Genomic DNA, 26,518 nt, shown 5'->3' with positions numbered 1-26,518 from the left:
AATGAGTCCCCTAATTTGTACTTAACTGTTCACAGTTGTGGACAAGCTGTGGTCTTAGAGCCAGTAGCAAGGTTTAGGTCACATAATCGTCTACATACATTACTGCCCTTAAACATGTTGATCTTACTAAGTTAAAATGTATGAACAATAGCTATCGTAATTCTCGTGTGATGCAGTTTCCTTTTTCTTTTTTTGGATTCTGTGTTTTTCATGTTTGAAAGCAAAAGGGATTGGGAGGGGAGAAAGCGCAGGGATCATTGCTGAACCTGATGGTTAAAGGTAAGTGAATATTTAATCTTAGTCACTTGATTATTGTTAGTTTCCTTGTCAATATGTGAAAGTAAACATCAAAAAGCTTTTCAGTTGTATTTAATGTGCATGTAAAATTCAAGGTGCTAATGTGAAACTTTTCCCTCCTCTATTCTAAACATTAGGTACGTTCTATGGATGAACTGAATCATGATTTTCAAGCACTTGCTCTGGAGGGAAGAGCGATGGGAGAGGTAAGTAAATTGGTGTGTCAGAAATGTGGGTCTGTTTTTAAGGGAAGGTTGGAGCTGTCTCTCATCAAATGTGTCCGAATCTAGTCTCCAGAAGTATGTGCTTGCTTTTCCTTGTTGCCATCCTCATGATAGGAGTGGGGTATTGCAGAATTTTGCCAAAACTATCTCATTATAAGAATGTTAACTTTAGCCTAATATGTTAAAAATAAAACCAAAATGTAAGCACAAATTAATATTATCTTAACCAGTCAGTTGGAAATTGAGGTGTTAAAATTTTACAAAATAACTTAGTTTTATATGCATCAAATGTCCTTACCTTTGCTTCATTTTTCAGTCATTAGATTCTTTTGCAGTGAAAGAGAGTTTTTAGATCGGCTGTTAGTCAATATGTTGATAACCTATTTTTAGAGGATGTTGCAGCTTTTTAGGATGTTGTTTGCAGTTTCATTGTGAAGAAGGAATTGAGATTTTTGGTAAATAATTAGAGAAGATTGAGGCCTGAGCTAGTCACCCATTACATAGAATTTAGAAATAAGGATTTTGGTTTGTTTGTAATGTTTAAAATTTGCAGAAAACAAAATTTACTCTCATTCATTATAGTGAAGATTGCTATAATTCTGAAAGAGGAATATGAATATAGATCAAGGACAGCTGATTTCTGGTGCTTTTGTATGTTGACAATAAGTGTTTTGGTGATAGGCAAAACAATAAGTTTGCATTAACTGCTGAAGATGTCACAGGTTCACAAACTAGACATTTGGATGTGATTTCTTTTTTTCCTGGAGAGTAGCCTTAGGTTTCTTTTTTTCCTGTTTTATTTTTTGTATATCTAATATTTAAAAGTTCCCATGTCTATTTTAATGCTTTAAAGGAGGAAGAATAGCTATATGCTGGATTCTCTTTTATATCATTCATTAAATATGTTTGTTCTTAATGATTTAGCCAATATTCTTTGATCCAGGCACTGTGCTAGGTTCTGAGGACTCAAAATTAAGATAATTTTCTTTCCTGATTTATAACAAATTTTCATTGACTACCATTGTGACTAAGTATTAGTTAAAGTCTTGGTGCTTTGATCCTAAGATTCTTGCTGTCTTGGTTATAAGATTTTGTTTCTAACTTTTCCGAGTCATCTTGTGGTTTAAAGTCCTATCATCTTGGCTTCATGGGTTTGTGGCCTGTTTTTGTTTTTCCTCTAGAGGTTGCAGATCGGATTAGTAGGTGTCCTTATGTTTTCCGGTGCTTGCCTAATATTATTGAAACAGTGCACATTAATAAACCCTGTTTGGTTATTAAGTAAAGATTTTCTCACTGTATTTCTGGAGCAGAATTTGAACAGAAGGTTAACAGATGTATCTGATACTAAGTATAGATGGGGAAACCGCATTTATCTGCTTCCGCATTCCTGTGATGGTAACCTGGTTCATTCTACCAAAAATATAATCCCAGTCTTAAAATTAGTTACACAAAATAAAAATAATATCCTGTTACTGTTTTGTAAGCAACACTTCATAATCTCTAAAGACTTAACTCTAATCAAAGAACAGTGGACAAAAAGTGAATTTTATTTAAATTAACAACAAAAGTATTTTAAAAAATCATTTTTTTTCTTCCCAAAATGTTCCTTCCTCCCAAGGTCTCCAGACCATACCCTTCTTACTTTTGTTAGAAATGTCATTTTTTGATATTTGTATGTAACTCCTCAGACCTCTTTATAGGCATATGTAAATAACTAAACAAAATATACATTTCAACAGTAATGCAGTGTCACGCTTCTTTCTTCTTTCCTCGTTATTAACAAAGTAGTAGTAACTACTATTTGTTGACCACCTATTAAGCAGATACTAAGAGATTTGCATTCATTGTCTCATCAATAACTCAGGATGGTTGTTTTATTCAGATAAAGAAAAAGACCGAGAGAGATGAATTAAATTGCTCAGGGTCGTAAATCTAGAAAGTGATGGAGCTGGGACTCTGACCTGGCTACCTCTCCAAAGCATGAGAGTGAATAAAGCCAGGACTTAGAATTGATCACAAAAATCTCATTTTAGTAAGCTTTATAACAATAGATATCTGGGGGTGGATTTTTAAAAATGCTTAATATACTTCCCTCCCAAAATACTGATACTTAACTGAAGCTAGTTTTTGAAAGCATAACCCAGTGTCCAGGCACAAAGGGAACTAAGTATGGAGTGAAGTTTTTGAGTTCGAGGAACTCTTTGTTTACCTAGTTGAGCATGGAATGAATATACATGATGACGGGAAGTGTGCACTGTTTTTCTTTGTGTGGTTCATGTTCTGAGAAGGTTAGTGATCAGTACTGGCAAGACTAGTTTGTGAATACTTGAATGGAGGAGGTATATAGGACTTGAGGAATGTCCTGTAGTTTAGTTAGGATTCATATAGGGGTAGGTTGGGAGAATGTTTTTGTAGAGATAAAAGGGAGATGGACACAAAAGAGAAAGGAAGAAAATAAGTTTTTGTAAAAATGTTTCTAATTAGTTTAATGTCATTGAATTTCCTTCTCTTTAAACAATAAAGCATCTCTGGGAGGGGATGTGTGTAAATGTAGTCTTTACCCACATAAACACTAAAATTTCAAGTAAATTGCATAAGCCAAGCACAGCATTTTTTTGCTGCAGTTATTTTATTTGTATTTGTATGTGTCTGTGTGCTTGTATGAGAGTCCTCCTTAGGGAAAATAATACCTATGTTCAAGAATGTATGAATCTTTGGAATTCAGAGAATTGACTTCTTTCAAAGTAATTGATTTTTTGTAAAGTTACTAGTGCCTGGCTCTTGTTATTTCTTTTCCCTCATCAAAGCCAGTGTTCGATAGACTCCGAGAGTCACTTTGCTGTATTTAGAGTGTTTCTTAGAAATCTTATTCAGAAGTGATTATTTAAAACTTCACGTTCAAACCTTGCTGGTTGTCTGAAATACAGCTGTTCATAGCTGAAGGACACAGTACAAATGCTTTACTTGCCTCCTATTCTAAGAAGTACACATAAAAAGGAAGATAAGAAAATCTGTTAGGCTTAGGGCTACAAATTATTTTCAGATATTTCATCTACTATCCTTGCTAGCAGCCCCTTTCATTCAACTTTAAGTTCAGTTCTGAAAAGTTTAAAGGCATAGATTATTTCTGGTAGTTGAGTATTTAAGAGTGTATCTTTGTAGTACTGAGGAAGGCTCATTGCCCTGATGTTTCTGGGCTCTGGTTCTACCATGGTTATTTGGCTTATGATCTTGCATGACTTATTTACTCTATATATAGGAGGGCAGCATTACTATCTTTATGTCCCGAAAGGGATGGATTTGCAGAAGTTAGCGGTTCTCATTTGAAAGTACTTTGAGTCTTTGATGGAAAAGACACTTTATCCTGAATAACTGGTTATCTCGCTTTTAAAAACCAAGGAACTTTTTTAAGTTTCCTTAATGTTTTACATATAGTTAACTTGACAGTGTTCAGGGACATTAATAATAGTTATTATTTCTGGAATAAATGGAATGTATTTAGATATGTGGCCGTTCATCTTTGTTTTAGAAAACTGAAGCATAGAAAAACTTACCCTTGGTAATAGACAAGTTTGTAAACAAGAGGAATGAAATCTGGAAAGTGCTTCTGTATGTGGAGTAATAATGAATCCTACCACGTTCCCTGGAAATAGAATAAGGTGAGATATAGTTAAAACTTAGATGTAGGTTCTCATTATGCATTACTTAGGAATTCTGCCTGTAAAATTAAGAAAGCAGAATGGCTTGTAGAGTAAGGAGTTTGACAATAATTTGAAGAGCTCTTAACCGAAAGAAAGAAACAGCTTTGTGGGATGGGAGCTCACTGGACAAGAAGAACCCTTATATCACCGCTTCTGGCCTTGCCTCATGACACTCATATTCTTTGGACTTTGCTTTTTTTCCATGTGTAAGACATAGATATTGGACTAGATAGTCTTCCAGGACCCTTTTAAGTCTTAAGATCCTTGAAGTTTGTCCTGATTTCTAACTTTAAAAAGATAGAACATCGGAATAGTTTTGCTTTTTCTAGGATATGCCAGAGATATCTTTGAGATACCTTAAAGATGTGTTTAGACTGTGATGTAGTGATTCTGTAACTTTTCATTGGGGTGTCTGACTCATTCACCATCTGCAGCTGCATAAGATACTGAAGTGTTTGTCCATCATGGCTCATAGGGTGGTAATTCGGGAATTGGGACAGGTAGGAGTCTAATGTGGACATCAGGTCCACATCTTTCATCATGGCATGATAGCTCACAGAATTGGAGGCTTTGGGGTAGCTAAAAGTACTTTTATGATCCACAGCCCTAGAGGGGCTAATCTCACACTGTAAATTCCTTGCAGGTAGAGTCCCATAAAAGCAACTCAGTTGACTCTAAATTGGATTGAATTTTGGAAAGGAATATGTTGTCTGCTAGCAAGATCATGCATCCTTTCTTGCAGGAGGGAAAAATAAATAGAGCCTTAATATAAAAATATCAACCCAACAGTGTAACACACCTTTCCCCGACAAAATGCAGCTTTTGAGTATGCAGAGGAGTGGCAGAAGGTTCCTAGTTCCGCTCATTTTGTGGTAATACCATTTGATTGTTGGGCATTTTTGACATCTTGTTATTAAAACGAAATGGTTACTTTAGAGAAAACATAGCCAGGCAGGCCAAGTGACCTGGAGGAAGTTAATAACTATACTGTATTCTGTTAATGATTGTGTTAGCAGAGAAGTGACCTTTATATGAGTCTTGTTTCGGAAGTTTCTGGGATCTCTTAATAGTTTTGGGATGAGGATAGTCATTTTGAGAAAGAAGATTAAGAAGGTGTCTTCTAATGCTGTAAATGTGGGTGCATGTGACATTTGAAACCTGGTGCCCAGTTCGGTCCTGTGACTTTGAAACCTGTGTGGAACCCCACTCCTTCCAGTATCTTCCTTCTGTCCTGCACTGGGAAGAATGGGCAGACCTACCACTGTATGCGTTGAGCTGTCTTAGAATGTTTGAATACAGTAAAACATGCTCCTTTGAAGCAGGAAATAACTGATCCACATGTTGCTTAGTTTATCTTCATTATCTTCTTTCACCTTCCTTTTTCTCAGTTTTTATTTTTTCATCCACATCAGTATGTTTTATTTGAAAGCAAGCTAACTGACTGCAGTAACACTTTTCAAGACACTTTGGCATTGATATCATTTCCTGTGTGAATCTTCCAACAGATTTTTGCGAGATATTAGTATCATTTTTACATGAGGGAAGTGAGTTCTAAGGTCAAGTGACTCCAACTAAGATCAGAAATACCAAAATGTGGATTGACTTCAAGTTCTGTTTCATTAGGTTCAGAAATAATAATAGCTGCAGTCTACATGTACCATTTTCCTGGTACTTGATTAATCATTTCATACACATGAACAGTTTTCACAGTGTCCTGCAGTACGGTGACGTCTGGACAGATATGGGTTACAGAGGTTAACATGCCCGGGCCAGCCGTTTCAGCCCAGCTCTCTGTCGCTGCAGACCCCGAGCGCTCCTACTGTTGCTCTGCATGTCCAGAGCCCCCAGCGCTCAGAAACCCCGCTCTGCTCATCAGCTTTCCTGGGAAAGAGTTCTTGCTTTCACCAACCAGAAGCTACAGAGGGAATTCAAGTAGCAAGTTATTTGTTTCTATTATTTCTATGGCCCTGATTTATTTTATATATGTGATTTGTGTAAATGTTTTCTATTTCCTTGCATATAAGTTTGTTGAAGGCAGAGGCTTCAGCTAATATGCACTTAGCTAACAGTGGCTGCCTACTATTGTGTTGAATGAATTGTTTACCAGTAAATATTTTTTTCTAAGTATGAATTCCTCTTTATTTTCCCTTTTACTTCAGAAGTTCCCCCAGGGAACCTCAAGAGACCTCAGTTCAATTCAGTAAATATTGATTGTATTATGTATTCATATTACTTTTCCATCCTCAGGGGTGTGGGGTTCTGAAGAGGGGAAGGATGAGGAACAGATAAAACTGAAAAGTATTTATTCAGTCTCTTCTGCAAATCTTTATATTTTCAAACTATTCAGTAATTATTTTACCAGAGTACATAAGATGAATAGCATATCAGAAATGCTGTTATCATCCAAGTTGAATCTTATATATAAAAGGCATTTATTATAAAGGATCTTTTGTTTAATGTAGCTCTAAGCATAGGACACACTCTCTGGGCCATCTGCTGGGGCATGGAAATAACCTCATTATATACACAACCAGACATAATGGTGTTTAGAAAATTGGAATTGCTCTTGTTATAGTTCTTGTTCAAACTTGTATTAAACTATGTTGTGCATAATTGTTTCTTGTTTACTTTTATTTTGCTGCTGAGGACCCAGAAGACGAAAATGAATTCATTGTCACTTAATTGATTAATGCATTCTGTGATCCTCATTTTAGCAAAATGTATAGAAGAAATAGCTTATTTTCTGTGTTACATGCATATCTATGACATTTTCCACTCTTGGAACATATAAAAGAGGGAACTTGTCCATAACTGGCATATTGAGACGCTTGTCAATTTAATAGTTAAAATTAGCCCGAGGATGACTGATTCTGTGGGTCCCATCTTAGTTGTGGGTCCCAAACTGAGTGTTTGGTCCCATCTTGAGGAAGAGGACTCTATCCTGTTTTAATTGAGCTGTTTGCTTCCTGCTTGTGGAATATGAGGGGGGTAGGAAGCATACTAGAAGCAAACTAGATGTTTTCATGGTTTATTCATGCACATTACAGATTTCCTAAGTGACCTGGAAGCTTATCTTTTTTGCACACTGGGCTCCCAGGTACTATTGCAAATAATCATTTATATAATCATTTAAAGTCTAGACCTAGTATAACTTTAATATGATTATGTTGTAGATCAAACCATGTAATTTATACTTAGATAAAAACAAATGACTTTATTTATAGGTAACTTAAAGGTGGCCAGGATAATAACATTGTCTTCTGTTTCCTTACATGCTTTTCCTTATATTGTGCAGAAAAACCTGGTTCAGTTCAGTTCAGTCGCTCAGTCGTGTCTGACTCTTTGTGACCCCCCTGGACTGCAGCACACCAGGCTTCCCTGTCCACCACCAACTCTCAGAGCTTGCTCAAACTCATGTCCATCGAGTCAGTGATGTCATCCAACCATCTCGTCCTCTGTCATCCCCTTCTCCTCCTGCTGAAAAATCTTTGCCAGCATCAGGTCTTTTCCAGTGAGTCAGTTCTTCGCATCAGGTGGCCAAAGTATTGGAGCTTAGGCTTCAGCATCAGTCCTTCCAATGAATATTCACGATGAGGTTCCTTTAAGATTGACTTAGGTTTGATCTCCTTGCTGTCCAAGGGACTCCCAAGAGTCTTCTCCAACACCACAGTTCAAAAGCATCAATTCTTTGGTGCTCAGCTTTGTTTATGGTCCAACTCTTAACATACATGACTACAGAAAAACTATAGCTTTGACTAGGCGGACCTTTGTCAGCAAAGTAATGTTTCTGTTTTTTAATATGCTGTCTAGGTTTGTCATAGCTTTTCTTTCAAGGAGCAAGCGTCTTTTAATTTCATGGCTGCAGTCACCATCTGCAGTGATTTTGGAGCCCGGGAAAATAAAGTCAGCCTCTGTTTCCATTGTTTCCCCATCTCTTTGCCATGAAGTGATGGGACCAGATGCCATGATCTTCATTTTTTGAATGTTGAGTCTTAAGCCAGCCTTTTCACTCTCCTCTTTCAATTTCATCAAGAGGCTCTTTAGTTCCTCTTTGCTTTCTGCCATAAGGGTGGTATTGTCTGCATATCTAAGGTCATTGATATTTCTCCTGGCAGTCTTGATTCCAGCTTGTGCTTCATCCAGCCCGGCGTTTCTCATGATGTACTCTGATTATAAGTTAAATAAGCAGGGTGACAATATACAGCCTTGACGTGCTCCTTTCCCAGTTTGGAACCAGTCTGTTGTTCCATGCCCAGTTCTAACTGTAGCTTCTTGACTTGCATACAGATTTTTCAGGAGGCAGGTCAGGTGATCTGGTATTCCCATCTCTTTCAGAATTTTCCAGTTTGTTGTGATCCGCACAGTCAAAGGCTCTGTCTTAGTCAATAAAGCAGAAGTAGATGTTTTTCTGGAACTGTCTTGCTTTTTGTATGATCCAGTGGATGTTGGCAATTTGAGCTCTGGTTCCTCTGCCTTTTCTAAATCCAGCTTGGACATCTGGAAGTTCTTTGTTCACCTTGAGCATTTCTTCATTTTCTGAACATAAATTTACTGTTCATGAAGTTGATAAGAGAAAAAAAGTTTCTTCTGGCTCTATTCCAGTAACTTGAAGTGGGAAGGTATAAAGAAAACTTTACTTTCAGTGGCTTCAGGAAGGGATGTGCAGTGGAGAAAGAATTAGTGTGGAACTTGCCCCAGGTTAATTTACCACAAAATATTATGGAGCTTGAGGTACTAACAGTATCTCTGATTTTTTTTTTTTTTGAAGGACATGCTTTATGAAAGCAGCCATTGTCTTTTGTGCGTTTAGTTTCAAGAATAAACTTGTTAACAGTGGTTGTATTTTTTGTGTGGTAAAGAACATTGGGAAAACTTTGTGCTTCCTTGAAGACAGTGTATTTTTTTTTTTTTTTTTTTTTTGACCTAGCTGTGTGCTGTTCCCTGAGTCTTAACCCCTGAACAGCCAGGGAAGTCCCCAGAGTACACTTTTAAGTTAACAGTTGTCCTCAATTGAAGAACCGTTTGCAACTCAGTCTATTTGGTGGTGGTCCTAAAATTTCTAAGCTACCAAATTCTTACTGTCTTTAGTTGATTGCTCTTTTTCTCTTATTGTTCCCCAGCAACTCAGAGTGAATCCTCAGGACAGCCTTACCTTAAAACTTTACACTTTGGAGTTGTAGATTTAAACTTGGGACACCATATTCTTACATAGTTGGACCCTCTTGTCTTCTGGTCTTTGCACTCAACTGCTTCTGTGGAATAGATTCCTGATAAAGACAAATTCAGTGGTAGACTGGCTTATTTATGTATACGTTGTGACTTCATTCTTGATCATCATAATGGGCTATGAATCTTCCATTTTGAAATTAAATAATTTAAAATGCCTTGAAAGCTGAGCGAGGCATCTAAGCAGCAGTTTGTATTACCTTCCCTGCTCCCATTTCCACAGATCCCTTCTTTTACCATTTTATGGCTAGGTTACTGAGGTCACCTTTTTGCTTGGCATCCCAGCATCTGTTTGCTTTCCCTTACTCCATTTAATAAAGGAATGTTAAGTTAATCTTTTAAAGTGAATTTTTATGATTTTATTCTCTGTTGCTGCCTGTTGGATTAGAGCCTGGCTCCTCAGTGCTCCACTAAGCCTCACTGGCAGCTAGACTAGTTGTTCCTTTGTTACCTTCTCCTTACTGCTCCTCTAGTTGGTGGCCAGGTTTCTTTTTTATTGGTGGGCACCAGGACAGAGAAGCCTGGCGTGCTATGATTCATGGGGTCGCACAGAGTCAGACACAGCTTAGCTACTGAACAACAGCAACCTGCCCCACTTGCTTTCATTTCTACCTTTGCTCTTAGGGAAAGTCCTTTCTGCTTTCTACTCCTTTCTCCTTTAAGGCGTTCCTTGACCATCCTGTGCGAGTTACTGTTCCTTTCTTCATCTCTCTAGGTTGTGAAGTTTAACAGTCTGCATCATGCTATTAGTGTGCTTATTTTGAAATGCCTTGTAACTGTATCACTTTGATTCCTGGTAGGTTTTTAATCTTTCATTCAAGGAAAAGACTTTTTGTTATTTATTTATTTCACTATTTTTGTTACTTACAGTAGTGGCTTCTGCGGGGTGTGCATTTCAGTGTAAGTTCAAGTAATAGTTTACTTTTTAAAATCTGTAAGTACTTCAGATGCTAAACCTTTTTTTTTTTTTCAGTAGTCAGAAAAGCAGTACTGGTTTTCCAGATTCGAGAGAAAAGATGAAGTTACCACGTATTGGCCAGGCCTAAGTGATTTGTGTAACTTCATTATTAGTGGTGGAAGTGTTATTAAAGGACATTAGATACAGCTGTTAGCAGTGCTTATTATGATAAGTGTTTAATAACCCTGGAAAATATTTTGTAAAAAATCTGTTAATTTTATATACTATAGTTATAATTATGCAAAATATTAAACATTTTTTCTTAAAAGGAATATATTAGATTTTAACCAAAAGATGTTTAGTTGTGAGACCATTAATATGGAAATTTGCTTTCACTAGTAATCATCTTGCCATATAGGCTAAACATTTTAAGTAGTAATTGCTAGATGTCAGATTATGATGCTGCCTAGTAGTGAAATATGAGAAAAATTATAGCAAACATTTGATTTTTCAACAATTTTTTATGACTTGAATAAAATGAAACAGTAAAATGTTTATAAACATTTAAAAATAATCTTTGCATAGAAGTATTGAGTAACTGATGCAGGACATTTCCTTAATTAGTAGACATATAAGTGAGAAGTGAGAATTTAGAGGATCATATTCCTTAAACTTGAAAGCAAAACCACCATATTCTTTGGTTTTTTAAAACCAAAGATTAAACCTGTGATTAAACCATTGAACATTTTTATCGTTCCTTATTTAAGCTACAGTTTTCAAAGTGCACTGGAAGTTACTATCTGCTTGCTTAAGATTATTTGAAGCATGCATTGTGAGCTCTCTTAAAATTCCCACTAACTTTGGTCACTTTGAAATTATGTTGTAGCAAAATGTATCTGCTAAGAGAAAATGCCTTGTTTATTTGTAGTGAATTCTGTACCAGTATCTCAGTTTTTATTAAAAATCAGTTCTAAATCATAATAAAACTGTGTATTATAACAAGTCATCCGTAATCCCACTACATCAACAAACACCCATTTCAGCTTTTATTTTTCTTTCCAATCTTGATCCAAAAGGGAAGGGTCCATGAAGAGAAGCAATCTTTACATGTACGATTTTGTATTTTGCTTTTAAAATTTACTGTTATTTTATAAATACTACATATAGTAATGATAGCTATTTTGGGTGAGTGTACATTATTGCATACAGCTGTACCTTATTGAACATTTAATTTGCTCCCAGCTTTTTTGCTCTTATACTTTGAATGTGAAGCTCCCCCCCCCCCAATTATTTAATGTTGATAAACTCAGAAATGAGGATGACTACCCTTAACTTTCCCACCTTCACCTCCTTCTTGGCAACCACACATCTGTTCTCTATATCAGTAAGTCTGTTTGTTTGATAGATATGTTCATTTTTACCATATTTAGATTCCACATATAAATGATAACATATGATAGCATATATGGTATTTATCTTTCTTTTTCTGACTTCATTTAGTATGATTATCTCTAGGGCCATCCATGTTACTGCAGGTAGCATTATTTTACTCTTTTCATTATCTGTATATATCACATCTTCTTTATGGACATTTAGGTTGTTTCCATGTTTTGGCTATTGTAGATAGTGGTGCTTATGAACATAGGGGTGCATGTATCTTTTTGGATTATGCCCCGTTTTGTTTTGATATATGCCCAGGAGTGGAATTGCTGGGTCATATGGCAACTCTAGTTTTTAAAGAAAGCTCCATACTGTTTTTCATAGTGGTTGCATCAATTTACATTTCCACCAAAAATGTAGGAGGTGAACATGACTCCTAATGTACAGTCCTTTCCACAAGAATTGTCCTAACAGTGTACAAGGCTTTTTCTTTATGCCTTGTAAAGGATATTAATTTATTCTTTTATATATGTAAGCTGTTTTGTGTTAAAACTTCAGTAATAAAGCTTTATGTGTATAGTATAAAGTATTATGAACTATTTCACTACATTCCCAACAATCCTCTGTGGTATAGAGGGCCAGGAAATCCCTTAGGGCATTATTTTTGAGAATGGTTTTCTGAAAATTATACAGTTATCACAGTCAGAGCTATTGGTTACCAATAGTACTTCTTTACTGCCATCAGTGCTGAGTGGTCCTTTCTCTGAGTTGATGTAAAATTCTTTTAATGTAATGAGGATATTTACCAAGAGATTAAAAAATGTTGGAGGGGGCTATATTTTACCAGCTAGTTAAAATGTCAGGTATTTGATTCCTGTATTGGCTACATTCTAGTGAAACTAAGCTTGTGTGGGAAGTTTGCATTGCCAACTGAGATGATCAAACCTGGTCATGCCTTTGGGGCTGTAGCATCCCTGTACTCTTTAAGAAGCCAAATTTCTGCTTTGAGAGATAGCTCTTGTGTAGCTTATGTTGAGTGTGTAAGTAGTTACCTATTTTATTCCTCTTGAGTACAGCATACTTCCTGGAGTTTCCATCTGTTCAGGTATTAGCGGTGGTACGGTCAAACACATCCAGTCCTTAATCAGCTTCCCTCTTAGTTTCTGCAAAGCTGTAATCATGGTTCTTCTTGCAGTGTTTTTGTTAGGGCTCTTAATTTTACAGGATTTACACTGAAGTGGGCTGGGTGGTGATGTGCTCACATTTGTGAGCTGTGTGCACAGGAGCATCTCACTGGCTGTGCTATTAGTAGTGTGAAGTCTGTTGGTTACTATTTTATTATTAAATAATATTAACAGCTATCTCTTGGACTGGTTATTCTTGAGTTTCGCGTTGTTACATGCTATAGCATTCAGTGTTTGTAACAGTTCATTTTATCAGTGAGAAAACTGAAACCTAGATGAATAAATTCAACACAGTTGGAACATGAAACTATTTTTGTTTGTCCGGTTTTAAAAATGATTTCAGAGTAGTTGTGTGTGCTTTACCCGCTATATTACTTCTTAAAATAAGAGGCCTAGAGGTTTTTGATATTTTTAGCGTTTTAGAACACTTTTGTTTAAAGGGCTGTTGGTAGGGGTTAATGTGATGGTTGGTTGTGCAAGTGTGGCTTTGTGTATTGTCTTTTTTTTTAAAAAAAAAGTGTTTCCAAACAAAATTTAGAGAGGTTTCCCAAGTGGCTGACATTGCTTATAAACCAGTGGTGCTTGGTTTCTACTTTATTCTCGAGAAGCCTCATGAATAAGCTTAACTGTATTTCTTTACTCTTCTTTTTTCTTTTACAAACCTGAAGTTCAAGCCTGGGTTAAATACTGTATGTGTTTTTCTTCTAAAGACTGAAGAGCAGATGCTATTGGAGGGGCAGTTAGGAACTCCATGTGATGGGACAGCACGAGGACGAGCACAAGGTCTGTTGTATTGCTGTGTCAGATGGTGAAAGGGAAGTCGCTCAGTCGTGTCCGACTCTTTGCGACCCCATGGGCTGTAGCCCACCAGGCTCCTCCGTCCATGGGATTTTCCAGGCAAGAGTACTGGAGTGGATTGCCATTTCCTTCTGTCAGATGGTAGGACCTCCCAAGCCCTGGTTCTCAACTTGTATGTCTTAAAGGGGATGTACTAATTTAGAGCTGATTGGTTTATAGTACTGACCTGTACTAACTAGAACCGCAGGAGATGAGTGTATGAAAACTAAAATGCTGTTTACTAATTTATAAAGAGAGAGAGCAGTTCTCAAGTGGATCAGCATGTTTGGCTGTAGGTGGAAACAAAGTCCTCTTAAGAAGTTTGCTTGGTAAGCAGAGTCTGAGCCAGGGAACTTGGCTGTTTTTAGTGGCTACTGTACCCACACTGCTAGTCTGATGCAGTAATTGCTTTTATAAGGACAGCCTTGTTTGTGCATCCTATTGGTTCTCCCTAAACTTGGGTACTGGACGATACTGCCTTCTTCATCTGACTCCCTGGCTCTCCTTTTCTTTTGTTGGACCAATTCCTAATTCCCTTATCTTCCTTTAGAATTGTCAAATCTCTTAATCCTCTTATTGCTTAATCTTTCTTTAAATTGAATTTTGTAAACTTCTTCTGTGATCTGTTCTTTGTTCCTGTCAGAGAGTAGTCTTTATTTTCAAGTTCTTGATGGGGTAAGCAATAACCATCTTTTTCATAGACTAGTTGCATTTGAATGTTTGGTGATTGAATTTAGGTGTGGCTTACATGAAAGTTTAATGGACATGAATTAAACTCAATGGATATAAATCTGCGCAAACTCTGGGAGATAGTGGAGGACAGCCTGGCCTGCTTCAATCCGTGAGGTCTCAAAGGATACAACTTGGTGACTGAACGATGGCAGCAAGAAGTGAAGGTTTGCAGGTTGGCGAACCTGGATGCTTTATTTAGCCTGTGCTATGGATGATGTTAACCTTTAGAGGGCTTGAATCTTAATTTGAAATAATTGGATACTCATCATCACTTTGTTTTATGTTCAGTAGATTACAGCTCCTTTTAGTATGATCAGGTTCAAACAGTGTCTTTGCTTTAGATGACTCCTGGCTTTGTGATTGCTACTAATTCTCAGCTTAACGTATCTTAAGTCCATTTAATTTCGCAGAATTTAAAAAACCAGTAATTTTTTCTTTTTATTTCAGAAGGGCTATAAGACAAAGTGAAACAGATGAAATTTTTTCCAAATTAAAAAATATTGGAAGTAGAACAAGACTTGCTTCTTGAAAATAAAATCTTAAAGATATTTTAAATGTAAGAAAACCCTTGTGTATATTCACAGCTATATTAGTTACCTATTGCTGTTTACCAGATTACCCCAAGATTTAGTGGCTCAAAACAGGATCCCAGTCATGACTTTGTAAGATTCTCTATTTCAGAGTCCCTGACAAGCTGCAGTCAAGATTTCAGCCCCAGCAGGGGCTACAGTCATCTCAAAGTCCCAACTGGGGAAGGAACTGCTTCCAAGCTCACTCACATGATTGGTATCAGGGTTAAGTTTCTCGCAGGTTGTTAGACTGAGGACCTCAGTTCCTAACGAATTGATGTCCAATGACCTCTCTTGGTTCCTTGCCATATGTGTCTCTCTGTTGGGCAGCTCACAATATAGCAGCTAGTTTCATCAAAGTGAGAAGGAGCAAGGGTGAGAGAGGAGCAGAAACAAGATGGAAGTCAGTATTCTAAGTCTTGAAAGCAACACTCCTGTCATTTTTGCTTTGTATTGTTCCTTAGGAGCAAGTCAGTAGGTTCAGCCCACAGTCAAAGGAAGAGGGGGAGTTACATGAGGGACTGATGACCTAGAGGCAGAGACTTTAGGAGAATTGACTTGTTATCACCTTCTGCTGCTGCTTTCTTTTTCTTTATCTCTTACAGACTTTCCTTTTCATTCCCTGCCATTTTTATTAGTAATAGTTAATTGATCTTGGCTACTTTGCCAGATTGTATGGGGTTTTACTAACTTTTGGGACTGCTCCTAGCACCTCTTCAGGATTTATGTTTATAGATACTGTTCATGGTGGGAGACACCATTTCCTGTTAGTATCTGACTGGAGTCTTGAATTTTTTAACATGTACACATTGTGCGCATTGTACTACATCATTTTATATAAAGGACTTGAGCATCTGAGAATTTCGGTATCCAAGGAAGCTCCTGGAACCAATCCTGCATGAATACCAAGGGGCAACTGTATCCCTTTGAGACTTGTTGCATCTATTACCACTTTGAAATACAGTGTCCGCTTTTTAGTACCTTTCTACTTGTTTCTTGTATTATTGTTTCCTTTTGAGGAAAGTTGACCTGAAAACGGCTCACTTTATGTGGACCTGCTTTTACTGGCCTTCCATGTTGTAACAGCCTGGCAAGCTACAGTGAAAGATGACAGGGTCTTAGAAGTCATTTTTGAAGCCTTGAGTTCAAAGGCTGCTACTTTCAGTAAGCAGTTTGAAAAATTATGGACAGACTGTGTTTGCACATGGAGGCTGGTGCTTAGAGAAGCTTGAGTTTTGAGTAAAGATTTCCAAATTTGTGTCGAGAGGGATGAGAGTATAATGAATGTATTTCATCACCTTTGCTCTCTTTCCTGTATGTGAGACTAAAGTTAACCGACTGGTGAAGTGTCCCGTATGCTGATGTTCTTTTGCACAGAGAAGTTGATGCAAACTCTTGTTTGCTCACACTCCGTAGGAAATACAGGAGAAAGATCTACCAACAGGGAAAGAAACTCTATTTCTACTTGTAGTCTTATGAGAGGGCATTTTTGAAATTAAGAGGAGAAAAAGAAGTTTAAAAACAAGAATCTTGAGTTGTGCATGAGTAGAGCATGTTAATTTTCACTGTCCCTTCTGCGGTTTACAGCTGTTTTGCCTTGGTGTATTGCCACTGAATACATTTATTGAGAACCTCCTTTGTGGTGGACATTGTGTTGGGCGCACATCTACAATCTCTAGTCATCACAGCATCCTGAAAAATATCTCCTTCATTAGTACAAAGAAAATGAGGCCCAGGGCAGTCCTTCATTTTGTCTAGGACACACCAGAGTTGTTTAGTCTAGGGCTTCCTGACTCCATTGCTTAGCTGTGGTCTGGGCTCTTGCTCCCACCTGTCCTCATTGTCCTTCAAGTTAACAGACCAGCTGTGTCCTTGTTTCTTTGAGAGAATGAACCTAGAGGCACACTAGGAATTGACTGCTTATAACTGCTCATCATCAAGTAAACCAGTGCATCTGTTCAATTAAATGTCAGATCAAAATAGGTCTTTTTTTCATGACCTTGTTGGACCAGGAAACAATGTTAGGGCCTGAAAAATAAGTGGGAAACTACTTTGGTTCAGGTAGTAACCCATATCTACCATATAGTTCCATAGAACTCAAATAAATTGATGCTGAGAAACCCAGAAGTTGGATTGGATAGCTGAGATGTGTTTTAGTGAGAGCAGAGTTGAGATGTTTCTTCTTATCATTGGGTAATAGGTTATAAATAGAAAGGTAAACCTTAATTATCAAGGAGGAGAGCAAATGTTTTGTACTCTCTGCTTTTCTGTTCTCTTCCTCTGAGAAATTCAATTCTTCAGGAGTGTTCTTTTATGCTCAAAAGCAGTGATGAAGTATTCTCTCACACTTCTGAGTTTCTTGTCTGCCTAGTAGCAGCTGAAGTGAAAACAGAATAAATAAGAGGGAGGTTTTATTAGTGAGTAAAGCTGATGAAGAATAATGGGATAAAAATTTACCTTGTAGCTTGGGTCACTAATGCTTTGATCATGTGCAGAACTGTACTGTGTTTTGCTTGAAGGGTGGTTTGCATTTCTTTGGTGGAAGCTAATTTAAAGCTAGTGATGCCTGCATTTCTAGGAAGTATGGAGTGTTTTGTGAAGTCACTTTAATGGCATTACTAAGTATTCTTAAGATTAACTGAGGTTAGGAGATTTTAATTTCCCTTCCAGTAATGGGGGAATAACTGATCTGTCTTTCCAATATCTTGGAATAGGTTAATGTTGTGGTTAGGAAGTGTTTTTTTTTGTTGATTTTTATTTGTTTTAATTTTTTCTTTGTGGTATTGAAAATGTTTTGCTTAAACAGAATCTCTGTGTATGAAGGAGGTAAATTTTGCCTCTGGTGTTCCATAGCTGGCGTCTTAGAGTTCATGCCCAAGCGTGAGTAACTTTGTAGGGTCAGTTAGTGTAAATGTAGGCAGAAGCAACCTTTTCAATAGTTGTTAGGTACTTTTCTTTTTCAGTAAGAGTCTTCTTAGTGAGCAGTTAGCTGATAGGTCTAATATGAGTCCCCCTCCCTCCCCACTTAAAAATCTTGGCATAGATTAAGTGAATAATTCCAGATGTTTAAGCTGAGCCTCTATTGTGATGGGTTGATCTGTAGCCCTGCTTGCATTAGGCCTCTTTGTGACTTTTACCAAAGATAAAGTAGTGCTCTGAGGACAGTCTGCAGAGTCAGAACACTGTAATTAAAGACCTTCAGGGCACGTGAGCATCTTCAGTACCCTTGTCTAAAAGAAAGTGTTGACTGCTGTACTTTCATCCTTTATGAATTCTTTAAAAGCATCTATTATTTTTAATTTGCAGCAGCTCTTGCCAGGTAAAAAGTTTTGGGAAACAGATGAATCCAGCAAAGATGGACCAAAAGGAATATTCCTGGGTGATCAATGGCGAGACAGTGCCTGGGGAACATCAGGTAATCTAGATCTAGCATCTGTACTGTGATTTATGCCTGTCTTAGAGCTCCTTTCCTCAGCAATTGGCAAGTCATGAATTTTACATCAGTGACATAAGCATGTCAAGCAGTGTCCTGTCCTGTAGTATAATTGCCATGAAGGAGCTTATATGATGTAATTTATTAAAACATAATTAATGCAAAATCAAATCTTCAATATTTTTGCTGAAGTGCTAGCCACAGGGGAATGGTCTTAGTTGAAATGACTGTAATTTCAGCTATAACTTCTTGTTCTGTACTGCTGTCAGCATACTTGGAATTAGAAAATCCATGCCTGCCATTTGAAGTTCATGTTTCTTTCTCCTCCCGTTGCCCCTGTGTACTGTGTATGGGGGATCTATCTAAAAATGTGGTTGGGGCCAAATAAGTCACTGGGCATGGATGCATTTCTGACTGACTTCCCCTGAAGAGAGAGATGGGGAGAACTTGTAGAGGCAGCCACACTGACAGCAGAAAGAAATGACAGATGATGGGGAGGAAGGAGTCAGAACATTCAAAAGCCAATGTGCTGTGTTACAGCGCAATGTAAGAATGGAACCTCAGATGACAGTGGTCATCAGAAAAGATCAGATTATGTTGTTATTTTAAAAAGGGCAGTAAAATCACATTTCCTTTTAGTGAAATTACCAATAAAATACATTAAAAAGGAATTCTGCTACTTGAAAGGGGTAAACATTAATTTGTCCACTTAGCTAGATAAACCAGTTATGTGAACTACTGTATTGCTGAACTGGATATATGAAGGGTGTGTTCTGTTTCATTAGCTTATGTAGAACATTATACTTAGGGAAAACACAGTAGGACATTTTGGCTCAATTGACCATGACAGGTTTCCTGATTCCCAGTCATTGGTTTATCCATGAGACATCGCTCGTAATTTGTTTGAGCCTCTGGCTGCACTGTATCATGCTTGTGTATCTTTTTTGTAGATCATTCAGTTTCCCAGCCAATCATGGTGCAGAGAAGACCTGGTCAGAGTTTCCATGTGAACAGTGAGGTCAATTCTGTACTGTCCCCACGGTCGGAGAGTGGGGGACTAGGCGTTAGCATGGTGGAGTATGTATTGAGCTCATCCCCGGGCGATTCCTGTCTAAGAAAAGGAGGATTTGTAAGTTGGCTTGAGGAACTTGTTCCTATCTCTCTCTCTCTTTCCCCTTCCCTCTAAAGAAAAACATGCCTGTTTAGTTTCCTTAGATATTCACAGCACTAATTGCAGAGTTTTTAAGAACACTTTTATTGCAATTAGATGTCAGCAAACACAGCAGGAGATATAATTAAACTTTTTAAAAGTAGAGAAATGATGTTTTTTGGGGACTCATTTATAGTAATGTGAGGTAAGAACTGAAATCTAGGTCTCAGTTCATCGGTCCTCTAGAAAACACACAAAAGAGAAGGGATTAACACAAAGTTGAAGGTGGATGTCAATAGGGAATAGATCTGAGAGCAGTGATTTGCCAATACCTGAGGATCCTTAAAACGGATCAGATAATGTGGGTTCATTCTTGTTTTTGCTAGCTAAGCTTTAATTATGGAATGATCTTTGACCCTCTTTGAATAACTTCGCTTCTTATACCCAGTCCATCAGGAAATCAGAAGTTCTGTTAATACTGTTTCAAATTTTTTCAGATTCATCACCATTGACTTCTCTGATGCTAAATTCTAGCCAAAGCAACATCTCTGTAGCCTCTTCCCTTTTTAAGTCTTAAGTAGTCTTCCTCAAGCATCTTTGATAGCCTTTTTGAAGACTAGTTCTTTCTTATACTATTGACTTTATAGATCTAAAAGTCTTAAGATGCATTTCTGTTTGATTCTTCCTCATTTTGTGTTCTTGGACTGGTTTTATATTCCAAGTCATAGCTAGGAAGATCACAAAAGGCACCCTAACTCTATCTTCCTTACTTTTCTCTTGACTCAGCTTGTTTTGTACCTTTTCAAAGCACTGTCTCCCTGAAGTCTTTTTGGGCTAGTACTTCTGTTGGCAGTCATTTTAAGAGACCTTCTTTCCCTCAAATCATATTCGTAATTCTGCCTTTATAACTGTCTTACATTCTATTATCTAAATAGCATTTATTGTTAGTATTTTTATCATTAGACATCTGTTGCTAGATATCTGAGGCTTGGTTCTATTTTTCCAGTTCCACTTGAAAATAATTTAGTGTCAATAGCAGTACATGTTTGGTGCAGCTTGCTCAAGGGTCAAGTTCAGTTCTTTAATATGTTAGTGGACACTAAATGAATGATTGTTGACTTGGTTTTTAGGAAAATAACAGGTGGCATCTAAGGTAACCAGAATCTACCTGGAGTTAGCTTTATTCTACTCATGTCAAAGGTAATGCTTCAGTGGACATTGACACTTGACATATGGCTGGAGCTTTTGATTCTACCAAAAAAAAAAAAAAGAGTGGGGCAGGGGGAGTGAAATGAGCTTATTTAAGAGGCTGGTTTGGATTTCTCCCAGCTCTACACCTAGAAGTTTGGTTTGAGGAATTAAGCCAGAACAGGATCATTCAGTTTTATAACATTTAGGAAGAGAAAGGGATCAAACTGGGGCTTTTGTCTTGATTCTTGAATACCAGCTGTTCCAAAGTTGACCTGATTAACTTCTGGGTCTTTTGACCCTCCAGAGACATAGATTCAGTGGCTCATAGGTCAGATTGGAAAATACTGCTTGTATTTGAACCTTCCCAAGAGGCTTTTTGGGAAGAACAAGATCTACCCTTTGCATGTGAGTAATGGGATCAGGCAGAATGATCATTTCCATGTTGTCTCATGGGAAGAATGGTGTTACTTCTCTTCTTTCAACTTATCCCCAGCTCACCTCTTTTTCTTACCTCTCACACTTTGCTCATCTTGAGTGTACTTTGCTCAGAGGAAGTGCTGCCTTCTAACTTCTGCCTATGTTGTGGTTTAGTTGGTAAGTTGTATCTGACTCTCCTTCAACCCCATGGACTGTAGCCCGCCAGGCTTCTCTGTCCATGGGATTTTCCAGACAAGAATACTGGCGTGGGTTGCCATTTTCTTCTCCAGGGGGGTCTTTCCGACCCAGGGATTGAACCCACATCTCCTGCAAGTCTCCTGCATTGGCAGGTGGATTCTTTACCACTGAGCTGTCAGGGAAGCACAACTTCTGCCTATAACTTTTAGTTATTTACTATAGGAGAAAAGTCATAGCTAAGTCATTACTGTGGTGAACTGGAACCTCTGAGATTCTTGCCATGAATTCTCTGTCATGTGTGACAAGCTTCTAAGTCCTGGGCATTAGCCACCAAACATGTGCCTGGGTTACTGTGAAGTCTGTGAAAGTGAAAGTCACTCAGTCGTCCTCAGCTCTTCGTGACCCCATGGACTGTACAGCCCATGGAGTTCTCCAGGCCGGAATGCTGGAGTGGGTAGCTTTTCCCTTCTCCAGGGGATCTTCTTAATCCAGGGATTGAATCCAGGTCTCCCGCATTGCAGGCGGACTCTTTACCAGCTGAACCACAAGGGAAGCCCAAGAATACTGGAGTGGGTAGCCTATCCCTTCTCCAGAGGATCTTCTCGACCCAGGAATCGAACCAGGGTCTCCTGCACTGCAGGTGAATTCTTTACCAACTGAGCTATGAGGGAAGCCATGAAGTTTGTAGGAAGCAGAAAAATAATTAGACGTAGGAGAAAGATAAAACACTGGGGCCGATTTATTTTTTTTTTTTTCCTTTTTAAACAATTATTTCATTAGTTAATCTGTGATGGAGCTGTGTCTTTTCTATTCCATATCTTTATTTGATTTTGTAAAGGTGGCTTCTGTCCTTATTGTCTTGAGAGATTGGTGATTTCTAGCTCTTTTGGTAGTATTGTTACCAGGGTAAGTTAAGACCTCAGGATAGAGGTCAGAAAATTGAATTATCTAAAAAGCACCTGTTTCACTGAGTTTTCTGAAGTTTGCGTAAAGATAAATGAAAATTCTCCAAATCTGTATCCCAGTTTCTCAGAAGGAAGGTTGTGTGTAATGAAACGTTATCCTGTATTTTGACTTGAGTTGCACCTAAACGGTGATACAGGAAGACTGACCGGTGACGTCGGTCCATCACTTTGGCGCGTCTCATCTTATGGTGGATGGAGACCTGGGATCAGTGACCTGCTTTATCAGCTTTTTGGTTGTTTCCTGCTGATCTTGTGCTTCTCTTGGTTTTGCTGTCTGCCTGTTGGTTAAGGTGACATTTGACCACAAGCTCTGGTCATGGAAACCTGAATCACTTTTTGATTGTCATGGTATGTATACATCTTCTGGGAAGAGGTGAGCCTTTTTTTTATTTTTAAGAAAAAAATCTATTTTGTCTTTTAGAGCGCTGAGTTCAGAGACCAAAGAAGACAGAATATCTGCTTTCAGTAGATAGTTGTTCTAAAGAGCAGTCATTGGTGGTTTATGGATTAGAGCATTCAGATGTTTTTCTTTTTAGGTGGTCATGCCAGCATTTCTTCTGGTTAGCCTCAGAGATGCCCTATTTTAAACCCCCAAGAGCTTTTAAAAACAGCATCCCTAATGGCATAATGAATGTACACCTCAAATCAAGTACTAAGGGGCTATTCTCAGATAACTGACAACAGATAAGCCAGACTGATGAACTGTTCAGTTAAAGGGGTTTAGAACTAAAGTAATTACATTGGTTTTTCCATTTTCAGTAAAGTTGTTTTTATGGTTAAAGCTTGAATGAAGGTATTTAACCCTGTCTAGCTTTCCTGAGCCTTTCTTAAGTTCATTTCGAATGTAAAAATGTACTCAGTCGTTTTGGCTTTTGTGATAAGAGTGCTTGCAGGCCGATGATAAGAATCCGACAGCAGTGTTTTGTTCTCAGCACCCACTGAAAATTTTTGGTAGTATTTCAGGTATGAATCACAAACTTCAGGGTAGCAGTTTTCAGAATAATAGGAAAACTCAGAATACCAGTTAAGTCAGAGTCAGGTTTTAAAATTTGATTTATTTCCTTTATTCCTGGATAAAGACATCTCCCTTACCTGCCCACTCAAACACCCCAAAATAAAACAAAGCATGGTTTTGGATGGTTATAAAGTCATATGTATTTACTATGTTCTTAGGCCACTGGGTGAAAAAATTTTTAGAAAAAAAAATATATTGGGAAGACCTTTCTGCTTGTTTGTAGAAACTGGCTGCTTTCTGACCTGGAGGTTGCATGCACCTCATAGCAATTCACTTAGGTTACAAAACTTGATAACTTGCTTTTCTAGTTTCCAGTGTATTTGTTTCAGGCAGTCAGTGTTGTTTCAGTAGATTTTGTTTAAAAACTTCGTGTAATGTAATGCAGGGACTTGAGTCTTAACTGGATTTTGATTTCTTCATTTGCAGAAAGTCATATGGTTATGTAGTGTATAATATATGAAAATATTTTGTAAGTCTTATAAAATCTTGGGCCACGTAGTTCTTGTCCAGTATCGGCATCTGGTAGCTTATTAGAACTGACAGCTCTCAGATTCAACTCCAGACTGTTGAATCAAAGTCTGCAGTTTGATATGACCCACAGATGATTTATATACAATTAAAGTGTCATAAATACTGATAATATAGTTTTATTGGAAGATTTCAATTCAGAAACTTTTGTCTCAGAATGGAGCCCCTTCAGACTTGAGCTTCCCTTGAACAAGAAATCTTTGTACTCTGCGTTGCAATGTCAAAGTTTAAAAAAAAAGCCATGCAACTTTCAGAAAACCTTTTATGGTTTTCATCTCTTTTTCCTGCTGGATCTGGTGGTAGTACAACAGAGGGGAACACTTTTCTTATCTTTTTGCACACCAGGAATTGGGTGATCATATACACAGTGCATGGTATATTCCATGCTCCACTGTTTCTAAAGTGCATACCTCCCAGCTTCTGTTCATTTTGAAATTGGATATGTTTAAATTGCCAGTGTTTCCTTTTTAGCAGCACTTAAGATGATGGTATGTCTTATACATTGATGGCGCCTCAGATTTGATGAAATGTAATAATAGGTGGTGAAGCTTCTCTGGTGGCTTAACATTAAAGAATCTGCCTGCCAACACAGGAGATACCGGTTTGATCCCTGGGTTGGGAAGATCTCTTGGAGGAGGAAATGGCAACCCACTCCAGTATTCTTACCTGGGAAATCCCATGGACAGAGGAGACTGATGGGCTGCAGTCCCTAGGGTTGTGAAGAGTCAGAGTTGACTGAGCAGCTGACCACACACACACACACAGTAGTTGGTGGCTTGATTGTGTACAGATATTTCAGAAAAGTTACTGGGACAGAGGGGTTAATGATGAAAGCCATAGTCTTTCCAGGGGAAAAACATAAGGTATCAAGCAAGTTTGAAGCTTTAGGGGTAGTGGAGGTGAGTGAGACTGTTTGTGTCTGAGAAAGGTAGTGGGCAAAATTGGATAAAATATTTTTAAGAATCTTTTAAAAGGAATTGCACAGTCATAAATTGCCTTGTTTAATACCTGAAACAGCCCTTTGAAGTAGATGTTGTCCCTGTGAAAATTTATCAATGAGGAGAATGAGGTTTAGAAGGGAAGTGGTGGGAACTGAATTCATAGTGTTCTAATTTCACATCTTTTAGCTATAGTATATGCTCCACTGGCCTGTTTTTTAGTTTCTCACAATAGTATCATATTTAGTACATTAATTTAAAAGTAATTCATGACTAGTAATTTCAAGCTTTTACTCATCTTTTAAATTATTTGAAATTTCTTTATTACTAGTGAAGCTAAAACTGCTGAACTTCAAGGAAAGTTGACATTTTGGTTTTGGGTGGCATTTTGTGAAAAGTTGAGAAGTATACACAGGGAAACCACTATTTTAGTTATTATGGGTTTTGGACTGGTTTAATCAAGCAAATATACAAATAGTCCTTTTAGAAAAAAGAAAAATTACTAATCTCATTGAATGTGACTTCTGCCACATGGAGCTTTGAGGTAAAATCTCTGCAGTAACAGGAAAAATTAAGTTCTCATTTCTCTGACTTCATTCCGAATTAATATTCCCTGATATATTCATTCCCCTTTTGAGAAAGATGAAACTTTTGAGAAAGGTGAGCTTGACTGAATGACTCTGATCTGCATAGTACATAGTTTTCTGCTCTTCTCTAAGTTCTTTGGTATGAGGCAACAGAACATATTCTAATGTCTGTATCTGTGATCTGATCTCTTAAGAACACTCCTTGGCCCCACTCTAGGGATTTTGAGTGGGCTTGGCTTCTTGCATTTTGAGCACTCTCTGAGGGCTATATTTGGGTTACAGTTTTGAATTGAAATTCATCTAAAGAGAGCCTCGAATAGGAGGTTGCTATTAATCCATCTTTATTTTTTATTTCATTTAGTTAATAGGCTTTTTAGTATTAATTTGCACTGGGTAATAAGTAACAGAAAAGAAAACCGTAACTCCTGTCTTTAGGATGCTTATTTGGGCTTCATTTTAGTGGTTCTTGGGCTACCCAGGTGGCGCTGGTGGTAAAGAAGCCGCTTGCCAGTGCAGGAGACATAAGAGACTTGGGTTGGATTCCTGGATGGGGAAGATCCCCTGGAGGAGGGCATGGCAACCCACTCCAGTATTCTTGCCTGTAGAACCCCTGTAGAACCTCCGCCAGAGGAGCCTGGCGGGCTACAGTCCATAGGGTCGCAAAGAGTTGGCCCCAACTGAAGTGACTTAACACACACACACATAGTGGTTCTCAACTGTGGGTGCTTATTGAAGGAGACACTTAGGCTTGTGGGAGCTTCTGCAGACCAGTTAAATTAGAATCTCTGGGAGAAAGCCCAGTCACTTGCAAATTTTTAAAAGATTGTGGTGTTTGTTGCCAACCGTAGAGCCACTGCATTGTGAAAAGGACAGTGTATCTGGGAGGGCCAGATTGGCTCTACACTTTTATTTGAGTTAAACCACTCACTGGGAGCCTTCATTTTTAATGTTAATATCACAGTGTTACATAAGAAATATTCTCCCAGTGCATAGTTTTCACTAGTGTCATACTTGTATACAGTGTTTTTTACTTTATAATAAACTTTTA

General features: G+C 37.9%; 1 protein-coding gene across 15 annotated transcripts in view; it reads left to right on the top strand.

Annotated features, from left to right (window-relative positions):
* Positions 1 to 26,518, top strand: part of PUM1 (pumilio RNA binding family member 1) — a 122,038-nt gene that overhangs the window by 33,959 nt on the left and 61,561 nt on the right. For 9 of the 15 annotated variants that reach the window (XM_020882793.2, XM_020882792.2, XM_020882791.2 and 6 more), the window contains 3 exons: positions 435 to 503; positions 18,355 to 18,463; positions 19,432 to 19,610. In XM_020882793.2, the coding sequence (XP_020738452.1) occupies positions 435 to 503; positions 18,355 to 18,463; positions 19,432 to 19,610 (357 nt within the window). The remainder of the gene's footprint in view (positions 1 to 434; positions 504 to 18,354; positions 18,464 to 19,431; positions 19,611 to 26,518) is intronic. The other 6 variants (XM_070459070.1, XM_070459069.1, XM_020882798.2 and 3 more) reach the window with 2 other exon arrangements.

This window comes from Odocoileus virginianus, chromosome 30, assembly GCF_023699985.2.
Source record: "Odocoileus virginianus isolate 20LAN1187 ecotype Illinois chromosome 30, Ovbor_1.2, whole genome shotgun sequence".
In the NCBI taxonomy this organism is placed as follows: domain Eukaryota; kingdom Metazoa; phylum Chordata; class Mammalia; order Artiodactyla; family Cervidae; genus Odocoileus; species Odocoileus virginianus.
This window is presented reverse-complemented; position numbering and strand designations above follow the sequence as displayed.